The sequence below is a fragment of the Podarcis muralis genome, chromosome 11, assembly GCF_964188315.1.
Source record: "Podarcis muralis chromosome 11, rPodMur119.hap1.1, whole genome shotgun sequence".
Classification (NCBI taxonomy): Eukaryota; Metazoa; Chordata; class Lepidosauria; order Squamata; family Lacertidae; genus Podarcis; species Podarcis muralis.
Genome location: NC_135665.1, coordinates 43,084,594 through 43,098,630, shown reverse-complemented (window position 1 = coordinate 43,098,630; position 14,037 = coordinate 43,084,594). Strand labels below are relative to the sequence as shown.

Here is a 14,037-nt window from a genome sequence, read left to right as displayed (position 1 = left end):
AGACGTCATCGACCCACAGGGAAGTAAGCTTCCCTATGCTATATATTACAAGCTAACTCAGATTTATCGAGTAAGTGAAACACATCTTTGTCATTGGGGAAACATCCGTTCAAATGCTCTTCCTCCGATTTACACAGAGAAAGTTGATCTGCAAGCTTTTCTCTCCGTGTTAAGCCCTATTCATTTGTGTCCCTCACCCCATGGTTTTAAGCTGAGAAGAAAAAACCTGTGTGAAAGCTGGCTGTTACAGAGAAATTGCTGAGGTCTCAAGGGGAGAAGCAGGCAAAGTCACCCACAGCTGTACTGAGAAGCCAACTCCCATCTGGTTTCTGTCCTACACCTGGCAGTAGCCATTCCGTCTGGCTAAAGGAGAGGGAGAGAAGGGAAGCGTTCTTGATCCCTCAACTGTCATCGAGCAATATCTCGCTGTGATCATCTGAAAGAACACTGTTAGTTGTTCCACATGTTTCAGAGGCCACAATGCCCTAGAAGTCGGGCATTTGGTTGTCGCTAGTCCCATGCTGTGGAACACTTTTCCAGCTGAGATTGGGCAGGCATCCTTGCTTTTGACTTCCTGGTGTCTTCCAGAGATGTTTTCTTTTCCCCGTTCTTTTAAAAGTTTTATTTTATTTTATTTATGCTTTTCAAGTTTATACATTTCATTAGTCTTACAATCAATTTAACATTTCAAAAATTTGACTTCCTTCCCCCTCTTTCTGCGGTTCCTTAAATTTATTTTTTAAAATATCTTCTGCATATCCAAATTTATTTAGTTTGCTCAATTTATTATCTAATTTAAATATATACTCTTATAAAACTGCAGGTTATTACAATAATCCTGCTAATGTTTGAATCTGTTTGCAATTTATCTGTAAATATTCAACAAACCATTTCCAGTCTTTTATAAAAAGTTTATCTTGATTTCTTTTTCTTCTGGTAAGTTCCACCATTTCTTCATATTCCATAAGTTTTTGTGTCAATTCTTCCTTTGCTGGGACTTCTGCTTCTTTCCACCTTTGGGCAGGTAGCATTCTTGCTGGTGTAGTAGCATACATAAATAAATTTCTATACAATTGCGTGGACAGGCGGAGTCCCCCCAACCCCAGGCGACCCCCGAGCAGAATAATGACTCATGACAACGTGTTATGGGATTAAAATTGGCCACAACTTTATTAAGTTTCAGATGTAGGAAGACCTTGGCTCAGGCACTGGGCATTTATCCTTCCCAGTCCCCAGCTGGGGATCTGGGAGACATCAGGGTTATCCATAATGTGTGGGGATCGGGCTGGCTCTAGAGAACCATATTTTTTTGCTCTATAAGACGCACCAGACCACAAGACGCACCTAGTTTTTGGAGGAGGAAAACAAGAAAAAAAATATTCTGAATCTCAGAAGCCAGAACAGCAAGAGGGATCGCTGCGCAGTGAAAGCAGCAATCCCTCTTGCTGTTCTGGCTTCTGGGATAGCTGTGCAGCCTGCATTCACTCCATAAGACGCACACACATTTCCCCTTACTTTTTAGGAGGGAAAAAGTGAGTCTTATAGAGCAAAAAATACGGTATGTTCAAGCAGAGAGCCTGCCCCCCATTTCGCCGCTATCGCAGGGGAGAGCAATGACAACCTCTCGGAGTATGGCCATTGCCTCTCCCCTCAAAACCCCTTTAATGGGGAACCCTGGGCTCACCGCCGCAAGGGGTGTGTGGGTCACTGCTTCACCCCCCCCCCCCCCATTTAGGAAGATAGACTAAAGGATTCCGCCTAAGGCCTGAAACCACCAAAGTTGTGATGTTTTGCTACAGGAAAGGCAAAACCTGCCAATGCAGGAAAATTCCTTTCCAGCCCTTCAACAGCGATCCTGACGTAGCAGCGCCTACGTACCTGTGGAGAAGAGGTTAACTTGCAAAAGAAGACTTAACTGAGGGAGGGCAGGGTGGGAGAAGCTCTGAAGCCAACTGACGCTTTGCAGGTAAGATTCACCTTCTGTTGTGTGGGCAGGGCAGTCCCTCCCCTTACCTGGCCGATCCCATGAGAACACCTCCCCAGGTGGGATTGGGTGATTGGCTGAGGTAGGCGGAGACCTCCAGGTATCCAGCCTGGGGAGGATGAAGCCAGCCCAAACTACCAGGAGTCACACTGGGATCCGGGGGGGGGGGGCTGCGTGCAACCACACAAAAGGCGCCCCCCATTTGATGTGGGGAGCGGTCATTTAGGTAGTTCTGTCCCTATAATTCCCAAAAGAAAAGCTTCTGGGGTTGTTGTTTTTATAACCCCAGCTTTTATAAAAGCTATATCATTGTATATCATTTCTGGAGATGTTTGTTTGTTTGTTTGCTTGTTATTTTTCTGTACTGATCCTTCCAAGGATCACAAGGCAGTTTACAACTGAGAAGAGATTGGTGTGCCGACTCATTGCGCCATGTCACTTTTTCTGCCCTGTTTTCTGCGTTAATCTGCAAATACCGCAATCAGCACCACAAATCTTATTGAAATACAAACGTTCTTTCTCCTCAAAATATGTGTGTTAAAATGTATTTTGGTCATTTTTTAATTTTCATCTTATTTTTTCACCAAGAACTGTGTCGGAACATTCAGGAAGAGCAAAAGCCATTGAGTAACTAACAGATCAGTTCTAGGCATGTTTACTTGGAAGAAAGTCCCATTGCATCCTTTAAGGTTTATTCCCTGATGAGTGTGTATAGGATTGCATCTTACATTTCAATCCACACATTAGGCCCGAAGATACAGATCAGGTCATTCTTACTGGAATTTGCGAAGATTTAATTTCTCAACGATCCCTTCTTAAAAGCAAAGATATTTGATGTATAATGATTTTGGCTAACATTGTAGTAATATAACTTTAATAAAATTGTAATTTTTAAAAAGTTGGGAAGGGGAATTAGAATGCATGCATCTCCATAAGGCTATATGTGAGACACAGAAGAACTTTGATAACAGAAGCATTTTTCTTATTGCAAAGTAACCATTTCCCTATGTGTATGGCTATTAGGTAGAAAAATCATACTTCTTCCTCTAGCTGTTTTACAGGTTTTAAAACAGCTTCCATTTGTTAATGAAATATAGTTATGTCAATGGGCCCTGACTAACAGCTGATCAAAAAATGAAATCTTTTTGAGTCGCTAATGGGCTGGCACGGTAAGAAGTCTGAGTTACTGCCATTTGCAAGGTTGCCATGGTAACTGGCGCATCTTTTATGAAAGCCGTTTATCATATTCTGATAAACTATACATTCCTAAAGAACTCAGCATGCTTCCCTCTGCTCCCCTCCCCGCAAAAAAACCCACATCTCTGTGACCCTGGACTTCAAAAGCACTGGCACTTTCTTCCCTTCCCTTTAATATTAATGAAATTCCAGTCTCTGTGTCTTATCTTAGGGCTTAGCCACACTTACCTTTTGCTCTGCTTTTTCCAGGCAGAGGCCTGCACTTTAATGCTCCATGTCCGAGCACTTTTAATTTTTTTTTATTATTTTTTTGCCCTGAGCTTTCCCTGCTCTTTAAAGCTGAATCAGAGCAAATGTCAATTCGGGTTTCCTGTGGATTAGTGTTTGCTCTGATTGAGCTCTAAAGAGCAGGTTTTCATGGAGAAAGCTCCGGAGCAACAGACTTGAAGCTTTAAATCGTGGGGCGTCCCTGGAAAGAGCAGAGGAAAGGTACGTGTGGATAAGCCTTTAGTCATGTGACCGTGCTGGAGGGCAACCTGCATGAAGCAGACATTTTAGCGGCTGCTTTTGTGAAGAAGAAAAATGGGGAGTGCAATCTGATATCCGGTTGAATGCATAATAGCAATGCGAAGCCAAAAATATTCCTTCATGATCCACATTACTGTATAAATTGGTTGCTGTAATAGAAATCCCTTGACTGAATTAAAAGAACAAACACCCAACCCAACACTGCTGTTTAATTATATGCAAAAACCTGCTCTCTTGAGGCAAGCCAGCTCATACTGCCTACAGGTAGTGCCAGTCTAATTACCTTGTTCTTTTGACTGATCTCTCTCTTTCTTTCTTTCTTTCTCTCTCTCTCTCCTAAGGTCAACCCAAATAAAAACTTATTCCTGGGATAATGCCCAGGTTATTTTGGTCGGTAATAAATGCGACATGGAAGAAGAACGGGTAATCTCCACCGACAGAGGGAAACATTTAGCAGAACAACTTGGTAAGAAGAGAATTTATATACAAAAAAAAGAATTTGAGTTCCATCTGCACCTTACATTTAAAGCAGTTGTCTGACCACTTGAAATTGTCATGGTTTCCCTTAAAGAATCCAGGGAGCTGTGGTTTGTTAAGGATGCTGAGAGTTCTCAAGAGACCACCATTCCTCTCACAGAGCTGCAGAGAGGGACTGGTTATTAAGCCACTGTGGGAATTACAGCTCTTTGAGGGGAGCAAGGGTTTCCTAACAACTCTCAGCACCCTTAACAAAGTGCACTTCCCAGAATTCTTTGGAGGAAGCTATGATGGTTTTAAGGGACGCAGGTGGCGCTGTAGGTTAAAGCCTCAGCGCCTAGGACTTGCCGATCGAAAGGTCGGCGGTTCGAATCCCTGCGGCGGGGTGCGCTCCTGTCGTTCGGTCCCAGCGCCTGCCAACCTAGCAGTTCGAAAGCACCTTTGGGTGCAAGTAGATAAATAGGGACCGCTTACTAGCGGGAAGGTAAACGGTGTTCCGTGTGCTGCGCTGGCTTGCCAGAGCAGCGATGTCACGCTGGCCACGTGACCCGGAAGTGTCTGCGGACAGCACTGGCTCCCGGCCTATAGAGTGAGATGAGCGCACAACCCTAGAGTCTGGCAAGACTGGCCCGTATGGGCAGGGGTACCTTTACCTTTACCTTTTATGATGGTTTAAAGTGACATGGCACTTATTTAAATGTAGAGTGCAGAAGGGACCTTTGTTGTTTGTTGTGGTCCATTCCATCTGTTTGCATGCCACAGGAACTTCTGACAGGGGCTTGCGCATATTGACTGCCCATCACTCTCCCAGTTGCTCAGCACAAAAGGGAGTATAGTGGTACCTCGGGTTATATATGCTTCAGGTTACATACACTTCAGGTTACAGACTCCGCTAACCCAGAAATAGTACCTCGGGTTAAGAACTTTGCTTCAGGATGAGAATAGAAATCGTGCAGCAGCAGCAGCAGGAGGCCCCATTAGCTAACGTGGTGCTTCAGGTTAAGAACAGACCTCCAGAACGAATTAAGTTCTTAACCCGAGGTACCAATGCATAGTGTGAAATGAGAAATGTGCTCAACTGGCAAGGCAGATTCTCCTTTCTCAAGTGGTTTCTCCAGCAAATGCAGTTAGTGGCCAGTAGGGTTGAGCAAATCTATCAGTTTTGCTTTTTCTCAGTTTCGAATTTCTTTCCCCATTTTAAATTCAGTTTGCAACAATTCTGCATCTGTTTGCAAAGTTGTTGCTTCTGTTTTTTTGAGTTGTCCCATAAGAACACAAGAAGAGCCTGCTGGACCAGACTGACGGCCCATGTTGTCCAGCATCCTCTTTGTACGGAGACCAACCAGATGCAAACAGGACCCAAACACAAGAGCACTCTCCCCTCCAGCAGTTTCCAGAGACTATTGTGGCTTAGTACCCAATGATAGTCTTATCCTCCATGAATTTGCCCAGTCCTCTCAGAAATTCATCGGCATCCTGGCACACAGTTCTCCTAATATAGTCATGTTTGAATGCAATTCCCCCTAATATAATCCATTTTGGGGGCTGTTATTTTCAGGAATATATGTATTTTTATGCACACTTTTGCCTAACGTACACATTTTTTGAACACATGTTTTGGTTGGAGAATTGCATCGCAAAATTTGAAGGAGTGTGGTTTTTTTAAAAAGTGTTTGGATTCGCATATTGTTTCAGGAAGTGCAAATTAGGTAGAGTCACATAAAAATGCAAACCAAACTGAATTTCTTCCCCGATTCCTAGTAGCAGGCAGGGAGATTCCACCTTTATTTCTTAACGAACCTACAGTGGGAATGTAGCTTCTGATAAACACAGGAAATAAAACATAACTGGAGAAAAAGGCTAACTAGGGTTTCTACCTACTTTTCATATCGCCAGCTGCTGTCTCAACTCCTTCACACCCACTAATTTTAGTTTGATTGGGGAGTTTTATGATTCTGTGCTCTGCATCTCTTCCTCTAAGAGCTTAACTGCACATTGACTGCCTTAAGACATAATGTTAAATGACGAGCCTTGGGATCATCCATTTCCCCCCCCTCCTCTCTCTTCCTCCATCATGGACCTAAAGAGGAGATAGAAAGAGCAGGTGAAGAAATGGTTAAGCACCCTTGAAAACTGCCCTTTTCCTGAAGCTGTGTTTCCTTATTAAAAGCAGCCCTCAGCATTTTAATACACACACGTATGCGCATAGCATCTTGTTAAGCCCTAAAAGAACATCAGAAGTGACTGTTTCCTGAGTCTTTGCTATTTTTGTGAGCAGGACTAGGGGAGTGGGCATGGATGCCGAGCCCTTTTCTTCTCCAGTAAACCAAGGAAACAAGCATGAGCAGAGGATTAGAAAACGAGACTGCAAAATCTCTTGGGCAACCTGGGAAAAAAACGCCGCGTAGCTGGGAAAGACAGCTCTGCGAAATAACTCATTAAAGAAGTTGGGTTGGAAATCCGTTCAGAGCATTTGCAGGTTCTGCTTTCTATAAGTGGCTCTTTCTTTTTTATCAGAGCTATCAACAGTACTTCAACAGCATATTAAGAGGTGTCCCTGTTGCGAATCTACGGTAGCTCTAGCCAAATGGTAGTTATAGAACGGGGCAGAGAGAGCCTGTTCCATTCATCAAAAAGCCTGCAGCTTAAATAAATCCTCTTGCATCTTGGGATTCACACTGCATTTTTCCTTCTTTCCTTTTTTTGCATGCCCCCTATGAAGTTTTTTAAAAACATAATAAATGTGCCAATGCAACAAATTTGTGTTTGAAAACTTATATGCAGGCACACTTGGATTGTCTGCATGCAGAGTTTTAATTTTTTGAGAACTGAATAGGCACAGATGTGTTTGGATCCTTTCTCCCTGCCTATTAAAAAATGTCCAGGTTGCTGTGTGTTTTATAATTTACACTTAGGGCCTTTGTAAGTCAATTGGAGTGGATCATAACCCACAAAGACCATTTTCATATGTGGCATCAGTGCCTTTTAGCTTCCTTCTCTCTCTCTCTCTCTCTCTCTCTCTCTCTCTCTCTCTCTCTCATCAGCTTTGTGCGAAACTGGGAATGCAGGACAAAACATGGAAGGGATCCATTTTAAAATAGAAGATTAATTTAAGCTAATAAAATATGTTGTACGTTTGCATTATAGAATATACAAAAAGGCAGTTGAAGCCACAGGTGTAAAAATGCCCTGAGTTTACATAGAAACATGCTCACCATTATCAGCACAGTTACTTCTTATGCCCAAATCAAATCAGTTGCACATTTTGGCTGGTGTAGCTTCACAGACAGTAGCTGTTTACTCTGTGTCAAACAGAACCTCATATAATAATCTTCAAAGCTTGGAAAATCCATACTGTAATTATTATTTTTTTACACCAAATGTTTGAGCCCCTTTCCCAGTGGAGCAAGCACTCCCAAACACCTGTGTTAATAGCCAGTATAATCACAGCCCCCAAAGGATTCTGTTTCTAGTAGTTTAGACACATTTCCATTAAGTGGCTATCTGGGGGGAAATTGATGCATATAGACTTATCCAGGCTTCCTGTCTAGCCTTCAAAGATATCCAGTTAATATGGCTGGAAAGAAAATAGGCCAGAAGTCTGATGATTTTGTTATGATGATGATTATTGAAATATTTCTGTTACCACTATGTAAAAACATCCCAAAAAGCTTATTAAGGCAATACCTTTGTTAAGAAGACCAAAATGTCACAAACAACAGTGGGGTGCTGTTTTCATCATATTCAGCTTTTGAGTCTCCTTGGGAAGGAATATCAGTTCTCTGTTCTCTAATAGTGTCATAAGAACATAATAAGTGCCTGTTGGATCAGGCCAATGGCCCAACTTGTCTTGTCAGATGTCCTTAGCACTAGGATGGGGCACTGGTACCCTCCAGATGATGTTGGAGTCCAACTTTCATCCCTGACTAGCATGGCCCAGTGGTCAAGGATGATGGGAGCAGCAGTCCAGCAACATCTAAAGGGACTTCTGCATACCTGTCCTCTGCTGGCCACTATTAGAAACAGAATGAGGACCAGATGAGCTCTGTGGTCTGAGTTAGCATTTACAAGTCTTCTGTTCTTAATATGCAGACATCGTCCCTCTTGGCTACAATGCAAAAACACAGCACCTTGCCTCCAGCTTCCTTGTTTTGTTTTTGTTAAATTAAACTTACTTATTGCATACACGCAATACACAATCTATATGTCCAAAATAATACTAGTATATTGTTACATAAGTCCGCACTTTTAGCTTTCCAGAACTCCTTCCTCTACGTTTCTTTCTCTGTCTTGCTCAAACAGCACTTCCTGTTTTTCCTTTAGAAAAAGATTACACCTACATAATCACCCTTAGCTAGGAAGGGAAAAGATATGCTACCTATCCCTTCCCACCCCAGTTCTGGTGGGCTTCAAATTTCTGGGAAATGCCTGCCATGTCATGGCTGTTGGCTCCCATTAAGAGACATTTGTCTGGCCCTGAGCCATTAGGCCAGAGGTCAGCAACCTAAGGCCCATGGGCCACAAGCGGCCCACGGGGGTCGTTTAGCCAGCCCACAAGCTGCCCCTGAATTGAGCCGCCCGCTCAGCGAGTCCCCGCGCTATGCTAAACCGGCGCAGCGCAGGGACTCACTTCCATGGCACCAGAAATCACGTCTGCACAGACGCTGAAAACAGCGGGCGGGCGATCCAGCCCACAAAGGGATCTCCACTGGAGTGAACCGGCCCAGGCAAGGTAAACCTTGCTGACCCCTCCATTAGACAGTAATCTGTTTTAACAAAAGGCACAAGCAGGCTAACGTCCCTAACAGATGGAGATGAATACCTTTGGCCATCTGGTTCATCGCGCAAAGGGCTGAGCCCTTGTGTGGTCTCCTAGAACAGCCACTCTTCTCTCTTTCCTGTGCAATGGTGGCGCAGAAGCATTTGCACTAGGATTAGTCCAGTTTAAACTTAAGCCCTAACTTCATACTGCAGCCATGGAGAATCCGTGGTTAACCAAATCTTGTTAGACTACAGCTCCCATCATGGGCTAATGGGCGTTAGAGTCATGAGAAGGTAAGAAGCTGCCTTATACCAAGTCAGGCCTTTGGGCCATCTAACTCAGTACCATTGAAACTGATTGGCTGCGGCTCTCCAGGGTTTCAGGCAAGAGTCTTTCCCAGTCCTACACGAAGACACCTTTTTGTATGCTAAGCATGTACTCTATCGCTGAGCTATCACTCTATCCCCTAAAGCAAGGCCAGCAATCTTTCACCCATTTAGATGTTCTTGGACTCCCAACTCCCATCAGCCCCAGAGAGCATGGCCACTTGCCAAGGATGATGGGAGTTGGGGGGGTCCTACAACATCTGAAGGGCTGAAGGTTCCTCGCCCCTGTCCTCCTGAGCCCAGTTGCTCCTTTGCTTGTCTTTGCATCTACCCCAAAGCGCCGTCTAGTCAGTGCCTGAAGAAGGTAAATATAATGTTGAATGGTTGCAAGTGCTGTTTCTGAATGATTGCAAGTCTGTCTGTTTCTACCAGGTTTTGAATTCTTTGAAACAAGTGCCAAGGACAACGTCAACGTCAAGCAGACCTTTGAACGGCTTGTGGATATCATCTGCGACAAAATGTCAGAAAGTCTGGAAGCAGATCCTGCCATTGCTGCCGGTAAACAGAACACAAGACTAAAGGACAGCCCTCCTCCACAGCAACCCAACTGTGGCTGTTAATAGAGTCATTGTCGACAGAGGCGGCTCCAGCGTGTTCTTTTGCCAATAGAGTATTTACATAGGGTCTATATGCCTTTATTTATAACGTCTTACCGGTTCATTTTGGGGAAAATATATCTTCTTTAACGCCCACTGCTGGTACAGTATGTGCATAGAGTTGCTTTGCGAAACAGATCGCAAATGTGTAAGGACAGGGCCCTCCGATTTCTCAGCATTTGGCCTCTGCACGTAGATGACTGTTCGTCTGTGCTCTTTATGTTCACCTTTATGCCCGTTCCACCTTTAGCTGGTGCTGTGACCTCAGGTCCACATTTTGTCTGGATTTTTCTCTTCCTTCATCCCATTTCCGGTTAATGCTATTGACTCTTCTAGGTTGATGATCCAGCAAGTCAGAAATAGGACTCCCGCTCCTTGGCACTCCAAATCAATACTAGCACTGCAGAAAGGTAGCAATCTAATCACGCCAGCACAGCTGTACCTTCCAGGTAACTTGCCAGTCTGCATTCTCCAGAGAGGTCCATGCTTCAAGGTGGCTGGGGCCCATTAGCAAAACCGCAGTTGTCCTGCTAACCAGCGACAGGGATGGAGAATTTAGATCTCCCAGATCAGGGCTACCTGCCTCTCAGACAGCCTTCATTGGGAAGGGCGTCCTACATTCAAAACCAAGACACAACAGTTCCCTGGCTTTCAGCCATAGGCCTTGCAGAGTCTGATTGTTTACCAAATATTTCTGGGTTTTTGGTTTTCCTTCACTCGAGCATTGCTTATCTTGAGGGATACTTGTCCAAACTTCAGACCATATTCACACAAACTTTAATTTCAGTTTAATAATAATAATAATAATAATAAAACCACTGTAAATTCTTAACAGTTTCACTATCGGTCACACTCAGTGGGCAGTTAAAAATGAGGAAGGGACTGGCTGTTTTTTAAAGTGGAGCAACGCACTTCAATTGTTTATTGTGTAAGCAGCCAAGGTGTAGGATTTGTCCTTCCCAGGATATCTCAGTGCACCACAGAGAATACAGTTACTTGCACTACAGAAAGTAGAGCCAAAAATAACTCCCACTACAACTAACACACTTTTGATACGGACACAGATGGAAGTTCCAAGGATTCAGAGCTTAGAATATAGATAGATACATTAGTGAAGTCATTGGAGGCCAATGGAAAGAAATTTATTCTTCTCTAATTGTCAAAAGGATGTACAAGAAATGAGTGAAGAAACGTTACATAATGAAGAAGGACAAAGAGAGGCAACATGAAACAGTAAGAAATATAACAAGAGTAATTGGGTTGCAGGCTTGTTCTCAGTTCTACATGCATGGGAACGCTGATATCCAAAGTGCATTACTCTTGCTGTCCTTATTGGATGTACTAAACTCCTGATAGTAACACCAGTGAAAATATATAAATTTTGATCAAGTTATTCTTAGCCAAAATTTAGTGGCACCCTGATCCTCAATATAGACAAGTTGGAAGAGACCTCAAAGGTCATCTTTAGTGGGACCCCAGTGGTGCAGGAGTCCCACTACAGCACCACCAAAAGGTTGACTTCCAGTGCTTCAGTTGCATATGCATAGCTCCATCTTCACAGCAGTTTCCTCCTCCTCCTGGACAGAATGGGAACCCTGTAGGTGCTCAGTGAAGCTTCCCATTACATGTGCCAGGCATTCTACTACATATATACATGAAAAGGATGCCCTTTCACCCATGGGTGTCTGTATGATGCCGTGAAGATCTGCATAGCTTTGTAGGTACCCTTTGCATGGAACAGCAGCTCTCTGAAATCACTGAGGCTAGTTTATACATGTGTACTCTACACTGGCTGACGGTCGGACCAGACAATGACTTGCATGAATGAATGGGACATTGCAGATTTATCCCTTCATCAACTCAAGTAGAATATTTTTCAACGGAAGCAGCTTACACCTGCAGATCAAGATCAAGAAATCAACTGATCTGCATGCATATATGAACCAGCCTTACCGTTTTATGAAACACATTTCGGTTTGTTCTTTTTAAGTGCCAGGTTATCATGGGCCACACATGTTCTCATGTGGTCTTTTGGTGCAATTTCATACAGCAACCCTTGACCGAAATTTCATAAGTCTTCTCAGAGTGATCAGTTCCGTCCTCTGGCAGGAAGAGCAATCTTTCTGTCCACAAGCAGCTTGCTAGATTGAGTGGGGGAGAGACAGAGAGAAGAGAGTGTCAGAAGGGGGAGAGAAAGGAGTGGTAGAAAGAGAAAAGGTGTGACTCCACCTATTTTAGCTCTGGCCCCACCCACACTTATTTTAGCCCCACCCACTTCCAGCATGTGACCCTTAACAGATTCACCTTGGCAGAATGAAGGGTTCCCCACCCCTGTTATATACCATCAGATAACTTTTTTCTTCTTTCTTTGCTATGAAACTTTTATTTCTCCTCTCCAGTGCCACTCTCATTAATAACAGGGAGAATTGCCCGTGAGGACAGATCTGGGTCATTACTTCTGAAAGACATCTTGCCCTAGACTTTCTAACTGATGATGACCTTCTTATATCTTTTCACAAAAAAGTCAGAATTTGATGGTGTTTCTGGAAGCCCCACAGGAAAATATAGCTACATTAATTTTTAAAAGAAGAACTTCTACGGTTTCAGGAAACAAACCATGCAAATTGATTATAAACTCTCAGAAAGACTGTGAAAAATAAGCAAGCAGCATGTCAATTGTTTTAGCCACTGTATTTCCCCACATAGAGATATTTGTTTCTCAGTAAATTCCCTCTCTGATAATTGGAGGCAATTTCTCACCTCTTCACCCTGCAGTATTCCATCTCGACTGCTCTAGCTGGGTCACAGCGACGAAGTTCTTCTAATTATCAGAGAAGTATAAAATGTTCATAGCTCTTATTTGCATCATCTTTTAATACCAGGTAGATGTTTTGCAGCAGGGTTGCGGCAGAAATGACGGAAGGAAGAAGGGTGAAAGGTGGGTGTCTAGAGAATTGTTAAAAGGCACCCCTGACCACAGGGTTACTGCGTTTCACTGTAATTACCACATAGGGAAGCTAAGGCCTCACTCCAACTGTGAGCCATAATTATTTTATTTTCCTTCACAAGATTTATATACCGCTTGACTGGTAAAACCTCTAAGCAGCTGAAAGAAATATTAAAGTTATCAGTAAAAAGCAGTTTAAAACATTATAGAAACAAGTAAAATTAATAGTGAAAGAAGCTAAAAGATAATAACACCTGCATGTCTAGATAGGCTCACCTAAAGAAAATGTTTTAGATAGGTGTTGAAATGTACTCTAAGACACCTTTTCAGATGTGTGGGAGCTGAGGAGAGCAAAAATAAGCTAAAACCTACGCCTGGATAAAATTGGGGTGCCAGAGTTCACCATGAACGCCTCCCATGTTCTCTTAGAATGGCAATGGCTCCCACCTGAGAGGTGCTGGAGCTGAGCTCTAGTGAGCTCCGGCTGGGGGGGGGGGGAGGCCTGGTTATAATGTACAAAATGGAACATATTTTAAGAGCTTTTGTGGCACTCATCTCCCCACACCCAAATGCCTCACAATATAAATGAGCTAGCAGCACACACACACAAAGGTTTAATTTTGTTCCTTTATTTTTGCTGAATTAACCCCAACCCCCCCCCAATAAAAGTTGCCGATTTGCAGAGGAGGATATGAGGCAGTCAGTCTTTTCTTGTCACCAACCCCCCAAAAAAAACAGGGCAGAGGTGGGGAACAGCAAAAAAAGAAAAGGGTTGAAGTCAATATATACCGCCAGGAAGAAAGAATTTGATAGAAATCCAGTCAAGGAAATTCTGGGTTGTATCTTAACGACGTCCCATCAGCTCAATGACTTCTGTTTGTGCAGTGGGACTCCCTGTTCTCTTGTCTTCCTGCTCCTCACCCACAAGAATATTTTGGGGGGTTCCCCAACCCTCTAGAGCCGATGAGGGGGGTGCAGAGGTGCACAAGGAGAGGGAAATGAATTCCCATTGCACAGGTGGAAGTCCTTCTGCTAACTTGACAACTTCACTGGATATAACTGCCCCTCTTAGGTGGTGGGGGGGGAAGCATTTTGATGCAAAAAACCTAGAAGAAAAATACTGAAGAAATTCTAGCATCCCTGTAGTGTGCAAGTTCAAT

General features: G+C 43.5%; 1 protein-coding gene across 2 annotated transcripts in view; it reads left to right on the top strand.

Annotated features, from left to right (window-relative positions):
- Positions 1-13,600, top strand: part of RAB3C (RAB3C, member RAS oncogene family) — a 112,154-nt gene extending 98,554 nt beyond the window's left edge. For both annotated transcript variants that reach the window (XM_028748376.2, XM_028748375.2), the window contains exons 4-5: positions 4,051-4,175; positions 9,707-13,600. In XM_028748376.2, coding sequence (XP_028604209.1) covers positions 4,051-4,175; positions 9,707-9,894 — 313 coding nt within the window. In that variant the 3' untranslated portion in view covers positions 9,895-13,600. The remainder of the gene's footprint in view (positions 1-4,050; positions 4,176-9,706) is intronic.
- The last annotated feature ends 437 nt before the right edge of the window (positions 13,601-14,037 follow it).